The following is a 19,098-nucleotide window of genomic DNA, read 5'->3' as shown; positions in this document are numbered from 1 at the left end:
TATATATTAGAATCCTTTATTTATTCAATATGGCTCCACTTGGTTGTACTAAATGGATGATATATTTGGAGTCTAGGTGGGTGACATTGGAACCCTATTGAATTTTTTGGATGAATTGAATTGGGCCTCTAGGTTAATTAATTTTAAACTCACTTGGAGTCCGATAGATGTACAGACATAAATAAGGTGTTACATTTTAATAGTGTACATCCATTGACTCTTAAAATGTTGTTACCTAGAAGCCAACTGTTTAGAGTGAGACAGATCATCTTAAGTGATAAACAAGCTGCAGTAATATTAAAAGAGATAGGGGGATTGTTCCTACAGAGAGGTTATCCTGAGCAACTGGTGAGAGATAATATCTCCTCTATATTGAAGATTCCAAGGGAAGATACATTGACAACCCGGGAAATCAAGAATAAAGCATATAGGTTAATCTTTGTATCAGAATGTAATAATTAAAGTGATAACATTTTGAGGATACTGTGGGAGCATTGGCATTTATTAAGGGGTTGTAATCCTGGAGATAGAGAATCTCAGAATTATGTAATGCCAGCTTGCAGATGGTCACCCTCCCTTAGAGACAAATTGATTAGAGCAGATGTAGGGACAAGTAAACTCAGGAGGTGGAATTACATAACAGTTACAAATAAAGGGTGTTATCCGTGTTTGAATTTTTCTAGCTGTGGTAACATGAATAAGGGGTGTTTTCTTACTCATCCAAGTAAGGGTCAAAATTTTTCTATAAATGGGTATTATACATTTAATACTGATTTTGTGATTTATATGATTAAATGCCCCTGTGGTATGACTTATATAGAAGAAACGACCCTCCGATTACATGTCTGGTTGATTGAGCATACATTTGATATTAGGAATAAGTATAGTGAAACACCGGTGGCATATCATTTAATGCAAGCAGGGTATACAATTTCTCAGTTGTGATTTCAAAAATGTGTGCAGGTGAATAAGCCCAAATGAGGAGGTGATAGGGAACAGCTACATAAAAAAAGAGAGGCCTTCTGGATCTTTAAGTTAGAGACATTACATTCTAAAGGTCTCAATAGAGAGATAGATTGGTCAGTGTTTTTATAATTTAGAATTTTAGTGTAGACTGTCTTCTACATATATATATTAATATATTAGCATTTTTTGTTTTTATATTTAAACACTAGGTGACACCGGGATATTGGTTAAGAAGGGGTTAATTTTTAAGGTATCTGGAGCCACCTAAAGAGTATTTAAAGATGTATTGTGTGATATATATGTAGCAACATGATTAAGGGATTACATCCCAAAATGGCGTTGTAACTTTATTTGGCAATATACAAACTTTTTAAAAAGTTTTTTTTGTTTGTTCTGCTGCATATAGCATACTCTGCTTAGCTCAGCTACAGACGATTGCTTCCAGTAGATGGCCCATCTAAAGCAATGCAAGCACAGTGCCATGGATCTCACGAGAAACAGTATTTACAACCCAGGGGGTTGAAAAATGTGCATTTCACTTGGGAGGCCTGTGACACTTCCACACTGGGAAAAGACTTTCACTACCTATTTGAAACTCCTGTCTTCCCCTATGTCCTTCCTAGGCTTTCTGAGGAGGAAATGGGTCTAAGATCAGTAAGAATTACCTTAACGTTGCTGAGTAGAATTCCACTTGCAGATATTTAGCACTCTCTTACATACACCTCTACTAGAAAACCTAAAGTGGGATAAGTTGACTAGAGAGGAGGTAGGCATGAGGGCTGGTAAGGTGTAGAAGGTAATCTGAAGTCAAAGTCAGGAGAAAGCCAAGGTCAACCAGGAGATCCATCCACAAAAGGGTTATGCAGCAAGCAGGGTCAGGAAGGCCAAGGTCAGTAACAGATAGACAGTCTGTCAGACAACAATCCAAGACAGAAGGCAAAAGAGGGATCAAAGTTTTGGCCAGATTGAGATCAATCCAGAGATGCCTTGTCAGAAGGAGCAAATACAATCAAAATTGTAATGGGAAGCCAGAGGTCGTGAAGCCAGAAGACAGTAGGTAGCACAGGGAAAGCAACAAGTAGCAAAGGCATAGGAACCAGGAACACCTTGAAGGGTAATTGGGAGCTGGGGAAACTAATGACTTATCACTAGAATAACCAAGCGAGGAGTGAAGGGATTCAGAGGCTTTTATAGGACCTTGTGTGATGTCATCAAGTTGTGCAGGGATGACATTTGGTTGGGTGCTATCTTTTGGTGCACGCACTAACCTGCCAGTGAATTCTTTAAATATTAGCACAGTCTCGAGTGCACGAGTATGGTTTAGCGAGTTTTCATATGCAGGAGAAGAGACGAGAGAAGGAATTAGCACGGCCAATACAGGTTTCGACTCTAAAAGCAGACCTGGGGATATTGCATTGGGAACTATCCTGGTTATCTGTGCTACAGATCATAGCACGCCCCTGCTGATTAACCAATCTTTGTACTTAGTGCACCCCGGAGATGTCAGGTAAGTATATTATTGACAGAACCCCTTTCAACAACATGTAGAACGGTACTTCAGAATTTACCTGGCTCCATTTGGGAGGCAAATATTTGACTGAGGAATTATGGGAGAGTGGGAGGGATTACATCTATGGTATGCAGGTGTGTTTTGCCTCCTCCCAGTGGACATGTGATATTGTGTGGACTCTCACCATCTTATGAAATAAAAATAGTTACAAGTAATTTAAAATTATTAAAGGTAGAGATTATTTTAAATTATTTAACATTACCTTGATCATCTCTGCATCATTTGGATTACAAACAAAGTAGACTTCTTGAATATTTGCTGGGTTATTGATCCTCCTGAACTCTAAAACTTCTTCAAACATTATAGCCGCCACCAGTGCCTTTGGAAACTTTTTAAATCCTGTGCCTATTGCAGGAAATGATATTGATGCCAACTGTATCTGCTCAGTCAGTGTTAGACATTCGTTAATAATGTCTCTCAGTATCTACCATGGAGGGGGGGAAAAAAGGGACAATTTTAAAGAGATAGGAAAGTCAAAATTAAATTTGCAGGATTCAGATAGAACACGTCATTTTAAGACACATTTGAATTCACTTCTATCATCAATTTGACTTTGTATTCATAATATCCTTTGTTGAAAAGAATATGTACATATCCTCAGCAACAGCAGTGCATTACTGGGGTCACATTTGTCTCTTATCATTCACTCGCCAGATGTGTTAAGCTAGCTCCCAGTAGTGCATTGCTGCTATGGGTAGTGCATTGCTGCTCTGGTGCTGACTTTAACTATGTGTGTATTCTCTTTGCAGGCAATAGTGCAATAATAAAATGCAACAACATTACAACATTTTCTTTTTCCACATTTATATTTCTTTAAGTAAAATATACAGCCATAATTAATGTATGGGCAGCATCTATCCAGGGGTAACTTTGCAACTGATACAACACATACATAAAAAATTCATACATTTATAAATGAAAACATAATAGCTGCAGCACTGGATGATAAAGGGTATAGCTGTCATTGGAGTTGGTAAAAGAGTGTAAGCAAAAACATCACCTTTACAGTTTTGTACTACTGGGTGACTTTTTCTTATATTTCAAATTACTAACTCAATCAGTGAGCGACTTTCTATTTCTGGTCGGCAGCAGTTTAAAAAATGGCTTCTTAGTGGTAGTTTCAACCACAATCTGAATGCAAAATATCACTGTGTGCTTTGAAACTTACAATGAAGTCAGATGTTTGGGCAAGAAAGTCAGACCGTGTCTGGATTTCAGTAACTGGCATACAGATCCATTTGTAATCTTTATAAAACACAGTAGTGGATATCCATATGCATTATGAATTATGCTTACAGCCAGGTCAAGCTTTGAGTTAGAATTCAAAACCCTTCAAGAGTTCATAAGATAAGCTGAGGTTTATAACAAGGGCTCAGCTGATACCTAGGTATATAACAAGGACAGGCTGACAAGGCAGCAGATTTGAAGCATTTACAATTGTATTCAGGATATACTGCTATACTGGGCTTAGCAAAGATGCCCAGCTGTATATACTACTTGGCTTTAGGATCTTTTCAGATGACTGAGTGGATTGTCAATGGCATTGCTCAGTGTACTTTATTTATTCAGTGTAGTCCAGTTGGAGTTAGAAGAAAAGAGCAGTGAATACACTCACCTGCTTTGGGTTCAGAAATCCTATGCAAGGATTATTATTTACATTTACATACAGAACACACAATAGAATATTCATGAAATGTTCAGAAATTTCAGCAGAATTTACCTTTTCAGAAAATCCCATTCCATGGTCCCAGTCTGGAGTTACAACATGTAAAACCGTTCTGCAATTTAGATGACAGGCATCAGTTTTAAAAATGCATCCCTCACACACTTGCTTTCCTAGGATTTGTTCATTTAATAGACTCTGTAACCTTGGTCCAGCACGATGATACAATGCTTTGCTTACTCCATTAGAATTAAGATGAGCTTTCAAACCAACACTGTTTACAATAACATCTGTCTGGATACAAATGAACATTTATTTCAGGTTATTCCTCAAGACTGAAGGGTCAGTGAACACCTTGTAACTACAAAACAATTTTGCTGTGTTGCTGTAGAACAACATCAGCCAAGTCTAAATTTTATTTTTTTAAATACATTAACACCTTTTAACGCCACCCACCTTCTGCCTTATTTAGAGGAGCCAATCTGTGCATTAGTCTGCAGACAACAAGGTTAGCCATAGGGGCCTATTTATCAAGCTCCGAATGGAGCTTGACGCCCCTTGTTTCTGGCGGGCCTGCAGGCTCGCCAGAAACAGCAGTTATGAAGAAGCGGTCTAAAGACCGCTGCTCCATAACCCTGTCCGCCTGCTCTGATCAGGCGGACAGATATCGCCGGAATTCAACCCGATCGAGTACGATCGGGTTGATTGACACCTCCCTGCTGACGGCCGATTGGCCGCGAGTCTGCAGGGGACGGCGTTGCACCAGCAGCTCTTGTGAGCTGCTGGTGCAATGCTGAATACGGAGAGCGTATTGCTCTCCGCTTTCAGCGAGGTCTTGCGGACCTGATCCGCACTGTTGGATCAGGTCCGAAAGACCTATGATAAATAGGCCTCATAGTCATAAAATTATTATAAAGTACATTGTTTTGCAGTTGTTTTATCAGCTAAAAAAATAAGGGAAAGATAACTAGCAGGAATAGCCTTGAGCATTCTGCAGGATTCATTTTACGTTCTGAGAATTAGAAAAAAACTAAATTTGACAGACCTAAATAACATTTTGGGACAGATTACGAGTGGAGCGAAAACTTTTGCGCGCAAGTGATATCGAGTTTGCGTGCAGGTTAAGTTGCGCTAGTATTACAAGTTGAAAGTAAACACGATTGCTTAAGCACAATTGCAATTTACGCTAGAATGATTACAGCATCCTTAGAGCTGTGGATAATTGTTTTGCGAAAGTAAAACGTTGCACAAAACACATCATAAAAACATTACAGAGTATAGTTACACTCATAATAACACCATCTAATAAAAATTATTAAAAAAAATATTGCATACAAAGTTATAAGGGATCAAAGATATGGGGTCTCAAAAAAAAGGCAGGCAAAGGACTTTAACATTGAGATATATATATATATGTATGTATTTAGATGTGTATATATGTACTTACAGACATATATACACAAATAAACACATAAATACATATGTACATGTGTATATATATATATATATATATATATAAATACATAATATATATATATATATATATATATATATATATATGCATTAGAGCCATTTGCAGTTTTTTTATATTCATATTTAATAAAGTGTTATACTGTGTATTTACTGTAATTATTTCACATTCCAATGTTCTGCACATAGCAGAATATGTTCTATATATTTTAAAGATATATTCCTATATATATATATATATATCTGTATATATCTATACCTATACAGGGAGTGCAGAATTATTAGGCAAGTTGTATTTTTGAGGATTAATTTTATTATTGAACAACAACAACCATGTTCTCAATGAACCCAAAAAACTCAATAATATCAAAGCTGAATATTTTTGGAAGTAGTTTTTAGTTTGTTTTTAGTTTTAGCTATTTTAGGGGGATATCTGTGTGTGCAGGTGACTATTACTGTGCATAATTATTAGGCAACTTAACAAAAAACAAATATATACCCATTTCAATTATTTATTTTTACCAGTGAAACCAATATAACATCTCAACATTCACAAATATACATTTCTGACATTCAAAAACAAAACAAAAACAAATCAGTGACCAATATAGCCACCTTTCTTTGCAAGGACACTCAAAAGCCTGCCATCCATGGATTCTGTCAGTGTTTTGATCTGTTCACCATCAACATTGCGTGCAGCAGCAACCACAGCCTCCCAGACACTGTTCAGAGAGGTGTACTGTTTTCCCTCCTTGTAAATCTCACATTTGATGATGGACCACAGGTTCTCAATGGGGTTCAGATCAGGTGAACAAGGAGGCCATGTCATTAGATTTTCTTCTTTTATACCCTTTCTTGCCAGCCACGCTGTGGAGTACTTGGACGCGTGTGATGGAGCATTGTCCTGCATGAAAATCATGTTTTTCTTGAAGGATGCAGACTTCTTCCTGTACCACTGCTTGAAGAAGGTGTCTTCCAGAAACTGGCAGTAGGACTGGGAGTGGAGCTTGACTCCATCCTCAACCCGAAAAGGCCCCACAAGCTCATCTTTGATGATACCAGCCCAAACCAGTACTCCACCTCCACCTTGCTGGCGTCTGAGTCGGACTGGAGCTCTCTGCCCTTTACCAATCCAGCCACGGGCCCATCCATCTGGCCCATCAAGACTCACTCTCATTTCATCAGTCCATAAAACCTTAGAAAAATCAGTCTTGAGATATTTCTTGGCCCAGTCTTGACGTTTCAGCTTGTGTGTCTTGTTCAGTGGTGGTCGTCTTTCAGCCTTTCTTACCTTGGCCATGTCTCCGAGTATTGCACACCTTGTGCTTTTGGGCACTCCAGTGATGTTGCCGCTCTGAAATATGGCCAAACTGGTGGCAAGTGGCATCTTGGCAGCTGCACGCTTGACTTTTCTCAGTTCATGGGCAGTTATTTTGCGCCTTGGTTTTTCCACACGCTTCTTGCGACCCTGTTGACTATTTTGAATGAAACGCTTGATTGTTCGATGATCACGCTTCAGAAGCTTTGCAATTTTAAGAGTGCTGCATCCCTCTGCAAGATATCTCACTATTTTTTACTTTTCTGAGCCTGTCAAGTCCTTCTTTTGACCCATTTTGCCAAAGGAAAGGAAGTTGCCTAATAATTATGCACACCTGATATAGGGTGTTGATGTCATTAGACCACACCCCTTCTCATTACAGAGATGCACATCACCTAATATGCTTAATTGGTAGTAGGCTTTCGAGCCTATACAGCTTGGAGTAAGACAACATGCATAAAGAGGATGATGTGGTCAAAATACTCATTTGCCTAATAATTCTGCACTCCCTGTATATATATATATATATATATATATATATATATATATATATATATATATATATATATATATATATATATATATATATATATATTTTATAGATATATATTGTACCAAAATACCATCAGATATAGATATATATATTTCTTCCTCTATGTGAAGCACATTAGAATGTGAAATATTCATATTTTTAAGTCGGGTTAACGCACTTGAGAATATGCAGGTTAGCTGACATTATAATAGGAGTGCGTATATGAGTACATGCGATCAGGGTTTTTTTCCACTTTTTTTTCTCCATTGACTTCTATAATAATATGTTGTGTCTGAATATTATGGTTGCAGATAAAGGCAATAAAATATATAAACAACTATTTTTATAAATTATATTATGCTTTTTAGGGTGAAAGCTATAAAAAAAGAGAGTTTGCATTATTATACAAATATATATATATAGTGTTGTTACTTCATAAGTAGTACATACTGTGCAATCTTCAATAGTTTGTTGGATCAGTTTGATGGACAATCCTTCAGGACTTAGCGTGTTTTGATTGGTTGTTCTTAAATTAATGCTCACATTCTTATTTTGATAGCTTTTTACATTGTCTTCAATGTCTGTTGTATACTTCATATTTTGATCTCCAAATTCTGCTTCAAGATTCTCTGTGGATGCTTGTAAAATAAACAGATCTTTGAGTATAATGCAGCATGCATTTATAAATACAATCAATAAATAATTAAATGGGAAAAAAACACAGCACTTCTCTCCTAGCAGAGTACATGTGTAGCTGGCAATCATGGGCTATGTCCTGCTCAGTACCAGCATGGATGCTCTAGGACTTTAACTCAGGGTCGGCTACAGAACAAATGAAATGGGGGGGCATTTTTTTTCACGAGGGGGTACGCATTTACAATGCATGTATGAGAGTCAAAATAAGAGCAGACCTACATATTCTGCAGGAAAGTGTAGCTTCTGGCTGGCTTATCCCCCACTATTAACATTTGGAGAATATGTGCTAAATCACTAGGTAAAAAAATGAAGTCTAAATCCTATGCAGTGCACTAAAACAGAGCCATTAAACTTGAGACCCCCAGTGCAATAGCTCCTTAAAAACAATTCACCCCTTAATCACCCTGATCCATAAACCTTAAACTCATTCTCAAATCTCAATCATGTCCCCTAAACAGCCATTCACCCCAAACCCCCCAATGCAATTAACCCCTTTGTTTGCAATAGCAGTGAGGATACTAGGTTTTCAGGTACTGGTAATTTTGTAGATTAGATTTAGCTATACCTGTTTCACAATAACTAACGGATGTAAGGCTACTTAATACAACCTATGTACTGTGAACCTATAAGAATATAATTGTATCATATAAATATAAGTCTATAAATGGCTACCTACTTCTATCGACTTCTCAAAAGTGCACTTTTGAGGTGTCGATAGAAGCCGGTAGCCATTTATAGACTTATATTTATATGATACAATCATATTCTTATTATGGTCTGTTGTTTAAGAAAATGAGTAACTCACGATAGTTAAGTAAAATTAATAGGGTTAAAGACAAGTCCAAAAAGTCTCTAATTAACTTCTAATTCCAAATAAGAGGTTAAGACACGGAGCTCCCTGCAGATGCGTGATGTGACCTTACAGTTCGCCAGCTAACTCTGCCCCCAACATGCAGCATTACATAACAATTCATTATTTTATTTATTATTTTATTTATTTATTATTTAAAGCGTATGATCAAATCAATATTTTTTGAGGGGGCACAGCATTCCATTTGGGTTGGCATTGCCCCCCAATGCCCCCCTTGGAGCCAATCCTGCTTTAACTATTTGTTAAACCTGTTTAAAAGGTGGAACATTGGTGAAAAATAACATGCTCTATTTAGGGACAAATCTGTTTAAATTTTAAGAGCCAGACATACTTTTAGGAGCCCGACGGTGGCATTTGTATATAGATATATGGAGAATAACCCAGAAAGTTAGACGCCAAGGGTAACATTTAAGGAGCTAGTGGCTCCTGGCTTTGTCAAGCCCTGCATCTATGTCTCTTTATGCTAAAAGGATTATGGGCTTAATTACAATCTATTGGACAGTTTTTTTTAGCAGGTTTTTTGCAGGAAAACTGCATTTTTCATTTTAAGCAGACTACAATCCTGAGTTTTCAGGTGTTTCTTAGAGTCGAAAACACATTATCAGTCTGCCATTTTCTCTTTACTTTTCATAAGGTTTTAGAGGCCATTTTTCACTTATCGCATTCAACATTTAAAGGTACTTGCAAAAGTCCCAAATTGGTCTTTTTGACATATTTGCAAGTATTTTAAAATAATTTGGAATATTTTTATTATGTTGGGCATGTGCAATACACTCAGAAATAGTGTATTTAAACATGCAGTCAATTTTCATTAAAATTCAATTCATGCTATTGTATAATCTGTCAGAATTAAGCGGGACAGAAATGTACATATGTATATGTATTTCATAGGTGGTATCCTGTACTGGTAACAAAATATGCACAGAGAGTAAACACAAATCACAACTGCAACATCTAGAAATAGAGCGTTGCAAAGTTACAGTACTGTTATCTTTTTAAATAGGATTTCAATAAGCAATTGCGTTTTCATAACCGGCATTTAACTCTGTGCAATCTCATCTTGATTGCTGGGGGCTGAGATCTCTTCCATGTTTTTTTTAAATGATAAATTTAAAATAGTATCATTATCATGTCTATTTTTGCAGATGATACAAAGTTGTGAAAAGTCATTGGCATCTATTTATTAAGCCGTCAACTTACCTGCATTCGCCGGCACCAATACACTCGCCTAAGTTCGCCTAACATCGCTGCCGCAGATCTGAATACGTTCTCCAAAATTATCAAAAAAGCTGTCAAAAAGCTGCACACCAAGTACGGTGCGATGAGCAGCGGACTGTTGTTAACTAACAGTCATCGATCTCACTGCTCTTCGGCTGTTTCCCAGCTTTATTGGTAAACTGTCACTAAACACCCACACTATACTAAACTTATTAACCCCTAAACCGCCGCTCACGGACCCCGCCGCAACTAAATAAAGTGTTTAACCCCTAAACCGCCACTCGCCGGAGCCCACCGCCACCTACATTATATTTTTAACCCCTAATCTGCCCCCCCTATACCGTCGCCACTATATTAAATTTATTAACCCCTAATCTGCCCCCCCTACACCGCCGCCACTATATTAAATTTATAAACCCCTAAACCTAAGTCTAACCCTAACCTTAACACCCCTAACTTAAATATAATTTAAATAAATCTAAATAAATATTCCTAGCGTTAAATAAATTATTCCTATTTAAAACTAAATACTTACCTATAAAATAAACCCTAAGATAGCTACAATATAACTAATAGTTACATTGTAGCTAGCTTAGGATTTATTTTTATTTTACAGGCAAGTTTGTATTTATTTTAACTAGGTACAATAGTTATTAAATAGTTATTAACTATTTAATAACTACCTAGCTAAAATAAAAACAAATATACCTGTAAAATAAAACCTAACCTAAGTTACAATTACACCTAACACTACACTATAATTAAATTAATTCCCTAAATTAACTACAATTAAATAAAATTATCTAAAGTACAAAAAACAAACAAACACTAAATTACAGAAAATAATAAAAAAATTACAAGATTTTTAAACTAATTACACCTAATCTAATCCCCCTAACAAAATAAAAAAGACCCCCCAAAATAAAAAAAAGCCCTACCCTACACTAAATTACAAATAGCCCTTAAAAGAGCCTTTTGCGGGGCATTGCCCCAAAGTAATCAGCTCTTTTACCTGTAAAAAAAGTACAAATCCCCCCCCCAACATTAAAACCCACCACCCACACAACCAACCCTACTCTAAAACCCACCCAATACCCCTTAAAAAAAACCTTTGAAGATCCCCTTACCTTGAGAAGTCTTCACCCAACCGGGTCTTCAACGAAGTCGGGCGAAGTGGTCCTCCAGACGGGCAGAAGTCTTCATCCAAGCCGGGCAGAAGAGGTCCTCCAGACGGGCGGACGGCATCTTCTATCTTCATCCATCCGGCGCGGAGCGGCTCCATCTTCAAGACATCCGACGCAGAGCATCCTTTTCATCCGGAGTCTTCTTGAACAATGACGGGTCCTTTAAGTGACGTCATCCAAGATGGCGTCCCTTCAATTCCGATTAGCTGATCAGCCAATAGGATTGAGCTTGCATTCTATTGGCTGTTCCAATCAGCCAATAGAATGCGAGCTCAATCCTATTGGCTGATTTTACAGGTATTTTTACAGGTATATTTGTATTTATTTTAGCTAGGCAGGTATTTAATAGTTAATAACTATTTAATAACTATTGTACCTAGTTAAAATAAATACAAACTTGCCTGTAAAATAAAAATAAATCCTAAGCTAGCTACAATGTAACTATTAGTTATATTGTAGCGATCTTAGGGTTTATTTTATAGGTAAGTATTTAGTTTTAAATAGGAATAATTTATTTAATGCTAGGAATATTTATTTAGATTTATTTAAATTATATTTAAGTTAGGGGTGTTAGGGTTAGACTTAGGTTTAGGGGTTAATAAATTTAATATAGTGGCGGCGGTGTAGGGGGGGGCAGATTAGGGGTTAATAAATTTAATATAGTGGTGGTGGTGTAGGGGGGGCAGATTAGGGGTTAATACATTTAATATAGTGGCGGCGGTGTAGGGGGGGCAGATTAGGGGTTAATACATTTAATATAGTTGCGGCGGTGTAGGGGGGGCAGATTAGGGGTTTAATAAATGTAATATAGTGGCGGCGGTGTAGGGGGGGCAGGTTTGGGGTTAATAAATATAATGAAGGTGGCGGTGGGCTCCGGGAGCGGCGGTTTAGGGGTTAAACACTTTATTTAGTTGCGGCGGGGTCCGTGAGCGGCGGTTTAGGGCTTAATAAGTTTATTACGGCTAGATTTAGAGTTTTGTCGGTAACGACCCGCGTAGCTAACGCCGGCTTTTTTCTGGCCGCACCTCTAAAATAACTCTGGTATTGAGAGTCCACAGAATCGCTGCGTTAGGCTCCAAAAAAGGAGCGTAGAGCATTTTTAACGCAACTGCAACTCTCGATACCACAGTTGCTTACGGACGCGGCCAGCCTCAAAAACGTGCTCGTGCACGATTCCCCCATAGGAAACAATGGGGCTGTTTGAGCTGAAAAAAAAACTAACACCTGCAAAAAAGCCGCGTTCAGCTCCTAACGCAGCCCCATTGTTTGCTATGGGGAAACACTTCCTACGTCTGCACCTAACACCCTAACATGTACCCCGAGTCTAAACACCCCTAACCTTACACTTATTAACCCCTAATCTGTCACCCCCGCTATCGCTGACCCCTGCATATTATTTTTAACCCCTAATCTGCTGCTCCGTAAACCGCAGCTACTTACATTATCCTTATGTACCCCTAATCTGCTGCCCCTAACACCGCCGACCCCTATATTATATTTATTAACCCCTAATCTGCCGCCCACAACGTCGCCCCCACCTGCCTACACTTATTAACCCCTAATCTGCCGAGCGGACCGCACCGCTACTATAATAAAGTTATTAACCCCTAATCCGCCTCACTAACCCTATAATAAATAGTATTAACCCCTAATCTGCCCTCCCTAACATCGCCGACACCTAACTTCAATTATTAACCCCTAATCTGCCGACCGGAGCTCACCGCTATTCTAATAAATGTATTAACCCCTAAAGCTAAGTCTAACCCTAACACTAACACCCCCCTAAATTAAATATAATTTTAATCTAACGAAATTAATTAACTCTTATTAAATAAATTATTCCTATTTAAACTTAAATACTTACCTGTAAAATAAATCCTAATATAGCTACAATATAAATTATAATTACATTGTAGCTATTTTAGGATTAATATTTATTTTACAGGCAACTTTGTAATTATTTTAACCAGGTACAATAGCTATTAAATAGTTAAGAACTATTTAATAGTTACCTAGTTAAAATAATTACAAAATTACCTGTAAAATAAATCCTAACCTAAGTTACAATTAAACCTAACACTATACTATCATTAAATTAATTAAATAAAATACCTACAATTACCTACAATTAAACCTAACACTACACTATCAATACATTAATTAAATACAATATCTACAAATAACTACAATGAAATAAACTAACTAAAGTACAAAAAATAAAAAAGAACTAAGTTACAAAAAATAAAAAAATATTTACAAACATAAGAAAAATATTACAACAATTTTAAACTAATTACACCTACTCTAAGCCCCCTAATAAAATAACAAAGACCCCCAAAATAAAAAATGCCCTACCCTATTCTAAATTACTAAAGTTAAAAGCTCTTTTACCTTACCAGCCCTGAACAGGGCCCTTTGCGGGGCATGCCCCAAGAAGTTCAGCTCTTTTGCCTGTAAAAAAAAACATACAATACCCCCCCAACATTACAACCCACCACCCACATACCCCTAATCTAACCCAAACCCCCCTTAAATAAACCTAACACTAAGCCCCTGAAGATCATCCTACCTTGTCTTCACCTCACCAGGTATCACCGATCCGTCCTGGCTCCAAAATCTTCATCCAACCCAAGCGGGGGCTGGCAATTCATCATCCGGTGGCTGAAGAGGTCCAGAAGAGGCTCCAAAGTCTTCATCCTATCCGGGAAGAAGAGGCGATCCGGACCGGCAACCATCTTGATCCAAGCGGCATCTTCTATCTTCATCCGATGACGACCGGCTCCATCCTGAAGATCTCCACCGCGGACCCATCTTCATCCGGCGACGTCCAACTGAAGAATGACGGTTCCTTTAAGGGACGTCATCCAAGATGGCGTCCCTCGAATTCCGATTGGCTGATAGGATTCTATCAGCCAATCGGAATTAAGGTAGGAATATTCTGATTGGCTGATGGAATCAGCCAATCAGAATCAAGATCAATCCGATTGGCTGATCCAATCAGCCAATCAGATTGAGCTCGCATTCTATTGGCTGATCGGAACAGCCAATAGAATGCAAGCTCAATCTGATTGGCTGATTGGATCAGCCAATCGGATTGAACTTTATTCTGATTGGCTGATTCCATCAGCTAATCAGAATATTCCTACCTTAATTCCGATTGGCTGATAGAATCCTATCAGCCAATCGGAATTCGAGGGACGCCATCTTGGATGACGTCCCTTAAAGGAACCGTCATTCTTCAGTTGGACGTCGCCGGATGAAGATGGGTCCGCGGTGGAGGTCTTCAGGATGGAGCCGGTCGTCATCGGATGAAGATAGAAGATGACGCTTGGATCAAGATGGTTGCCGGTCTGGATCGTCTCTTCTTCCCGGATAGGATGAAGACTTTGGAGCCTCTTCTGGACCTCTTCAGCCACCAGATGATGGATCGCCAGCCCCCGAAAGGGTTGGATGAAGATTTTGGAGCCAGGACGGATCGGTGATACCTGGTGAGGTGAAGACAAGGTAGGATGATCTTCAGGGGCTTAGTGTTAGGTTTATTTAAGGGGGGTTTGGGTTAGATTAGGGGTATGTGGGTGGTGGGTTGTAATGTTGGGGGGGGGTATTGTATGTTTTTTTTTACAGGCAAAAGAGCTGAACTTCTTGGGGCATGCCCCGCAAAGGGCCCTGTTCAGGGCTGGTAAGGTAAAAGAGCTTTTAACTTTAGTAATTTAGAATAGGGTAGGGCATTTTTTATTTTGGGGGTCTTTGTTATTTTATTAGGGGGCTTAGAGTAGGTGTAATTAGTTTAAAATTGTTGTAATATTTTTCTTATGTTTGTAAATATTTTTTTATTTTTTGTAACTTAGTTCTTTTTTATTTTTTGTACTTTAGTTAGTTTATTTCATTGTAGTTATTTGTAGATATTGTATTTAATTAATGTATTGATAGTGTAGTGTTAGGTTTAATTGTAGGTAATTGTAGGTATTTTATTTAATTAATTTAATGATAGTATAGTGTTAGGTTTAATTGTAACTTAGGTTAGGATTTATTTTACAGGTAATTTTGTAATTATTTTAACTAGGTAACTATTAAATAGTTCTTAACTATTTAATAGCTATTGTACCTGGTTAAAATAATTACAAAGTTGCCTGTAAAATAAATATTAATCCTAATATAGCTACAATATAAATTATAATTACATTGTAGCTATTTTAGGATTAATATTTATTTTACAGGTAAGTATTTAGCTTTAAATCTGAATAATTTATTTAATAAGAGTTAATTAATTTCGTTAGATTAAAATTATATTTAATTTAGGGGGGTGTTAGTGTTAGGGTTAGACTTAGCTTTAGGGGTTAATACATTTATTAGAATAGCGGTGAGCTCCGGTCGGCAGATTAGGGGTTAATAATTGAAGTTAGGTGTCGGCGATGTTAGGGAGGGCAGATTAGGGGTTAATACTATTTATTATAGGGTTAGTGAGGCGGATTAGGGGTTAATAACTTTATTATAGTAGCGGTGCGGTCCGCTCGGCAGATTAGTTGTTAATAATCTTCATCCGGCGACGTCCAACTGAAGAATGACGGTTCCTTTAAGGGACGTCATCCAAGATGGCGTCCCTCGAATCCCGATTGGCTGATAGGATTCTATCAGCCAATTGGAATTAAGGTAGGAATATTCTGATTGGCTGATGGAATCAGCCAATCAGAATCAAGATCAATCCAATTGGCTGATCCAATCAGCCAATCAGATTGAGCTCGCATTCTATTGGCTGATCGGAACAGCCAATAGAATGCGAGCTCAATCTGATTGGCTGATTGGATCAGCCAATCGGATTGAACTTGATTCTGATTGGCTGATTCCATCAGCCAATCAGAATATTCCTACCTTAATTCCGATTGGCTGATAGAATCCTATCAGCCAATCGGAATTCGAGGGCGCCATCTTGGATGACGTCCCTTAAAGGAACCGTCATTCTTCAGTTGGACGTCGCCGGATGAAGATGGGTCCGCGGTGGAGGTCTTCAGGATGGAGCCGGTCGTCATCGGATGAAGATAGAAGATGCCGCTTGGATCAAGATGGTTGCCGGTCCGGATCGCCTCTTCTTCCCGGATAGGATGAAGACTTTGGAGCCTCTTCTGGACCTCTTCAGCCACCGGATGATGGATCGCCAGCCCCCGCTTGGGTTGGATGAAGATTTTGGAGCCAGGTCGGATCGGTGATACCTGGTGAGGTGAAGACAAGGTAGGATGATCTTCAGGGTCTTAGTGTTAGGTTTATTTAAGGGGGGTTTGGGTTAGATTAGGGGTATGTGGGTGGTGGGTTGTAATGTTGTGGGGGGGTATTGTATGTTTTTTTTTACAGGCAAAAGAGCTGAACTTCTTGGGGCATGCCCCGCAAAGGGCCCTGTTCAGGGCTGGTAAGGTAAAAGAGCTTTTAACTTTAGTAATTTAGAATAGGGTAGGGCATTTTTTATTTTGGGGTCTTTGTTATTTTATTAGGGGGCTTAGAGTAGGTGTAATTAGTTTAAAATTGTTGTAATATTTTTCTTATGTTTGTAAATATTTTTTTATTTTTTGTAACTTAGTTCTTTTTTATTTTTTGTACTTTAGTTAGTTTATTTCATTGTAGTTATTTGTAGATATTGTATTTAATTAATGTATTGATAATGTAGTGTTAGGTTTAATTGTAGGTAATTGTAGGTATTTTATTTAATTAATTTAATGATAGTATAGTGTTAGGTTTAATTGTAACTTAGGTTAGGATTTATTTTACAGGTAATTTTGTAATTATTTTAACTAGGTAACTATTAAATAGTTCTTAACTATTTAATAGCTATTGTACCTGGTTAAAATAATTACAAAGTTGCCTGTAAAATAAATATTAATCCTAAAATAGCTACAATGTAATTATAATTTATATTGTAGCTATATTAGGATTTATTTTACAGGTAAGTATTTAGCTTTAAATAGGAATAATTTATTTAATAAGAGTTAATTAATTTCGTTAGATTAAAATTATATTTAATTTAGGGGGGTGTTAGTGTTAGGGTTAGACTTAGCTTTAGGGGTTAATACATTTATTAGAATAGCGGTGAGCTCCGGTCGGCAGATTAGGGGTTAAGAATTGAAGTTAGGTGTCGGCGATGTTAGGGAGGGCAGATTAGGGGTTAATACTATTTATTATAGGGTTAGTGAGGCGGATTAGGGGTTAATAACTTTATTATAGTAGCGGGGCGGTCCGCTCGGCAGATTAGGGGTTAATAAGTGTAGGCAGGTGGAGGCGACGTTGAGGGGGGCAGATTAGGGGTTAATAAATATAATATAGGGGTCGGCGGTGTTAGGGGCAGCAGATTAGGGGTACATAGCTATAATGTAGGTGGCGGCGCTTTGCGGTCGGCAGATTAGGGGTTAATTATTGTAGGTAGCTGGCGGCGACGTTGTGGGGGGCAGGTTAGGGGTTAATAAATATAATACAGGGGGTCGGCGGTGTTAGGGGCAGCAGATTAGGGGTACATAAGTATAACGTAGGTGGCGGTCGGCAGATTAGGGGTTAAAAAAATTTAATCGAGTGGCGGCGATGTGGGGGGACCTCGGTTTAGGGGTACATAGGTAGTTTATGGGTGTTAGTGTACTTTAGAGTTCAGTAGTTAAGAGCTTTATGAACCGGCGTTAGCCCAAAAAGCTCTTAACTCCTGACTTTTTTCTGCGGCTGGAGTTTTGTTGTTAGAATTCTAACGCTCACTTCAGCCACGACTCTAAATACCGGAGTTAGAAAGATCCCATTGAAAAGATAGGATACGCAATTTACGTAAGGGGATCTGCGGTATGGAAAAGTCGCGGCTGAAAAGTGAGCGTTAGACCCTTTTTTTACTGACTCCAAATACCGGCGGTAGCCTAAAACCAGCGTTAGAAGCCTCTAACGCTGGTTTTCACGGCTACCGCCAAACTCTAAATCTAGGCCTTAGAGTGGCGGTGGGCTCCGGGAGCGGCGGTTTAGGGGTTAATAAGTATAATGTAGGTGGCGGCGGTGTAGGGGGAGCAGATTAGGGGTGTTTAGACTCGGGTACATGTTAGGGTGTTAGGTGTAAACATTACCATAGGAATCAATGGGATATCGGGCAGCAGTGAACATAAGATTTCGTTGCTTTCAGACTCCCATTGATTCCTATGGCATCCGCCGCCTCCAGGGCGGCGGATTGAAAACCAGGTACACTGGGCCGGAATAGTGGCGAGCGTACCTGGTAGACATTTGATAACTAGCAAAAGTAGTCAGATTGTGCAGAATTTGCATTCGGAACATCTGTAATGAAGTAAGCATCGATCTGTGTCAGACTGAGACCGGCGGATCGTATGTTACGTCACAACATTCTACTTTTGCCGGTCTGTAGGGTTTGATAACTAAGGGGAATCAGGCTGATGAAATTGCTTTTTAAGGGGATCTACAAACATTAGAAGAATGGGCAGGTAAATGGAAAAGCATAATTCTGAAGGGCCACAAAACTAATAAGGGGAAAGGAGAATTTAAGTTATGAGGAGAGGTTAGCCAAACTGGGTGTTATTTCTCCAGAAAAAATGGTGCTTGGGAGATAACATGATTATTTTATATAAATATATCCAAGGTCCATA

General features: G+C 38.3%; 1 protein-coding gene across 1 annotated transcript in view; it reads right to left on the bottom strand.

The window, feature by feature from the left end:
* The window catches only part of LOC128645216 (protein mono-ADP-ribosyltransferase PARP14-like), a 279,860-nt gene that overhangs the window by 238,503 nt on the left and 22,259 nt on the right, over positions 1-19,098 (bottom strand). Inside the window, exons 7-9 of the mRNA XM_053698040.1 lie at positions 7,970-8,157; positions 4,257-4,493; positions 2,739-2,960 (exon numbers count right to left, since the gene is read on the bottom strand). Of these exons, the coding sequence (XP_053554015.1) occupies positions 2,739-2,960; positions 4,257-4,493; positions 7,970-8,157 (647 nt within the window). The remainder of the gene's footprint in view (positions 1-2,738; positions 2,961-4,256; positions 4,494-7,969; positions 8,158-19,098) is intronic.

This window comes from Bombina bombina, chromosome 1 (assembly GCF_027579735.1).
Source record: "Bombina bombina isolate aBomBom1 chromosome 1, aBomBom1.pri, whole genome shotgun sequence".
In the NCBI taxonomy this organism is placed as follows: Eukaryota; Metazoa; Chordata; class Amphibia; order Anura; family Bombinatoridae; genus Bombina; species Bombina bombina.
The sequence above is the reverse complement of the archived record's forward strand: the minus strand, read 5'-3'. Positions and strand labels throughout refer to the sequence as shown.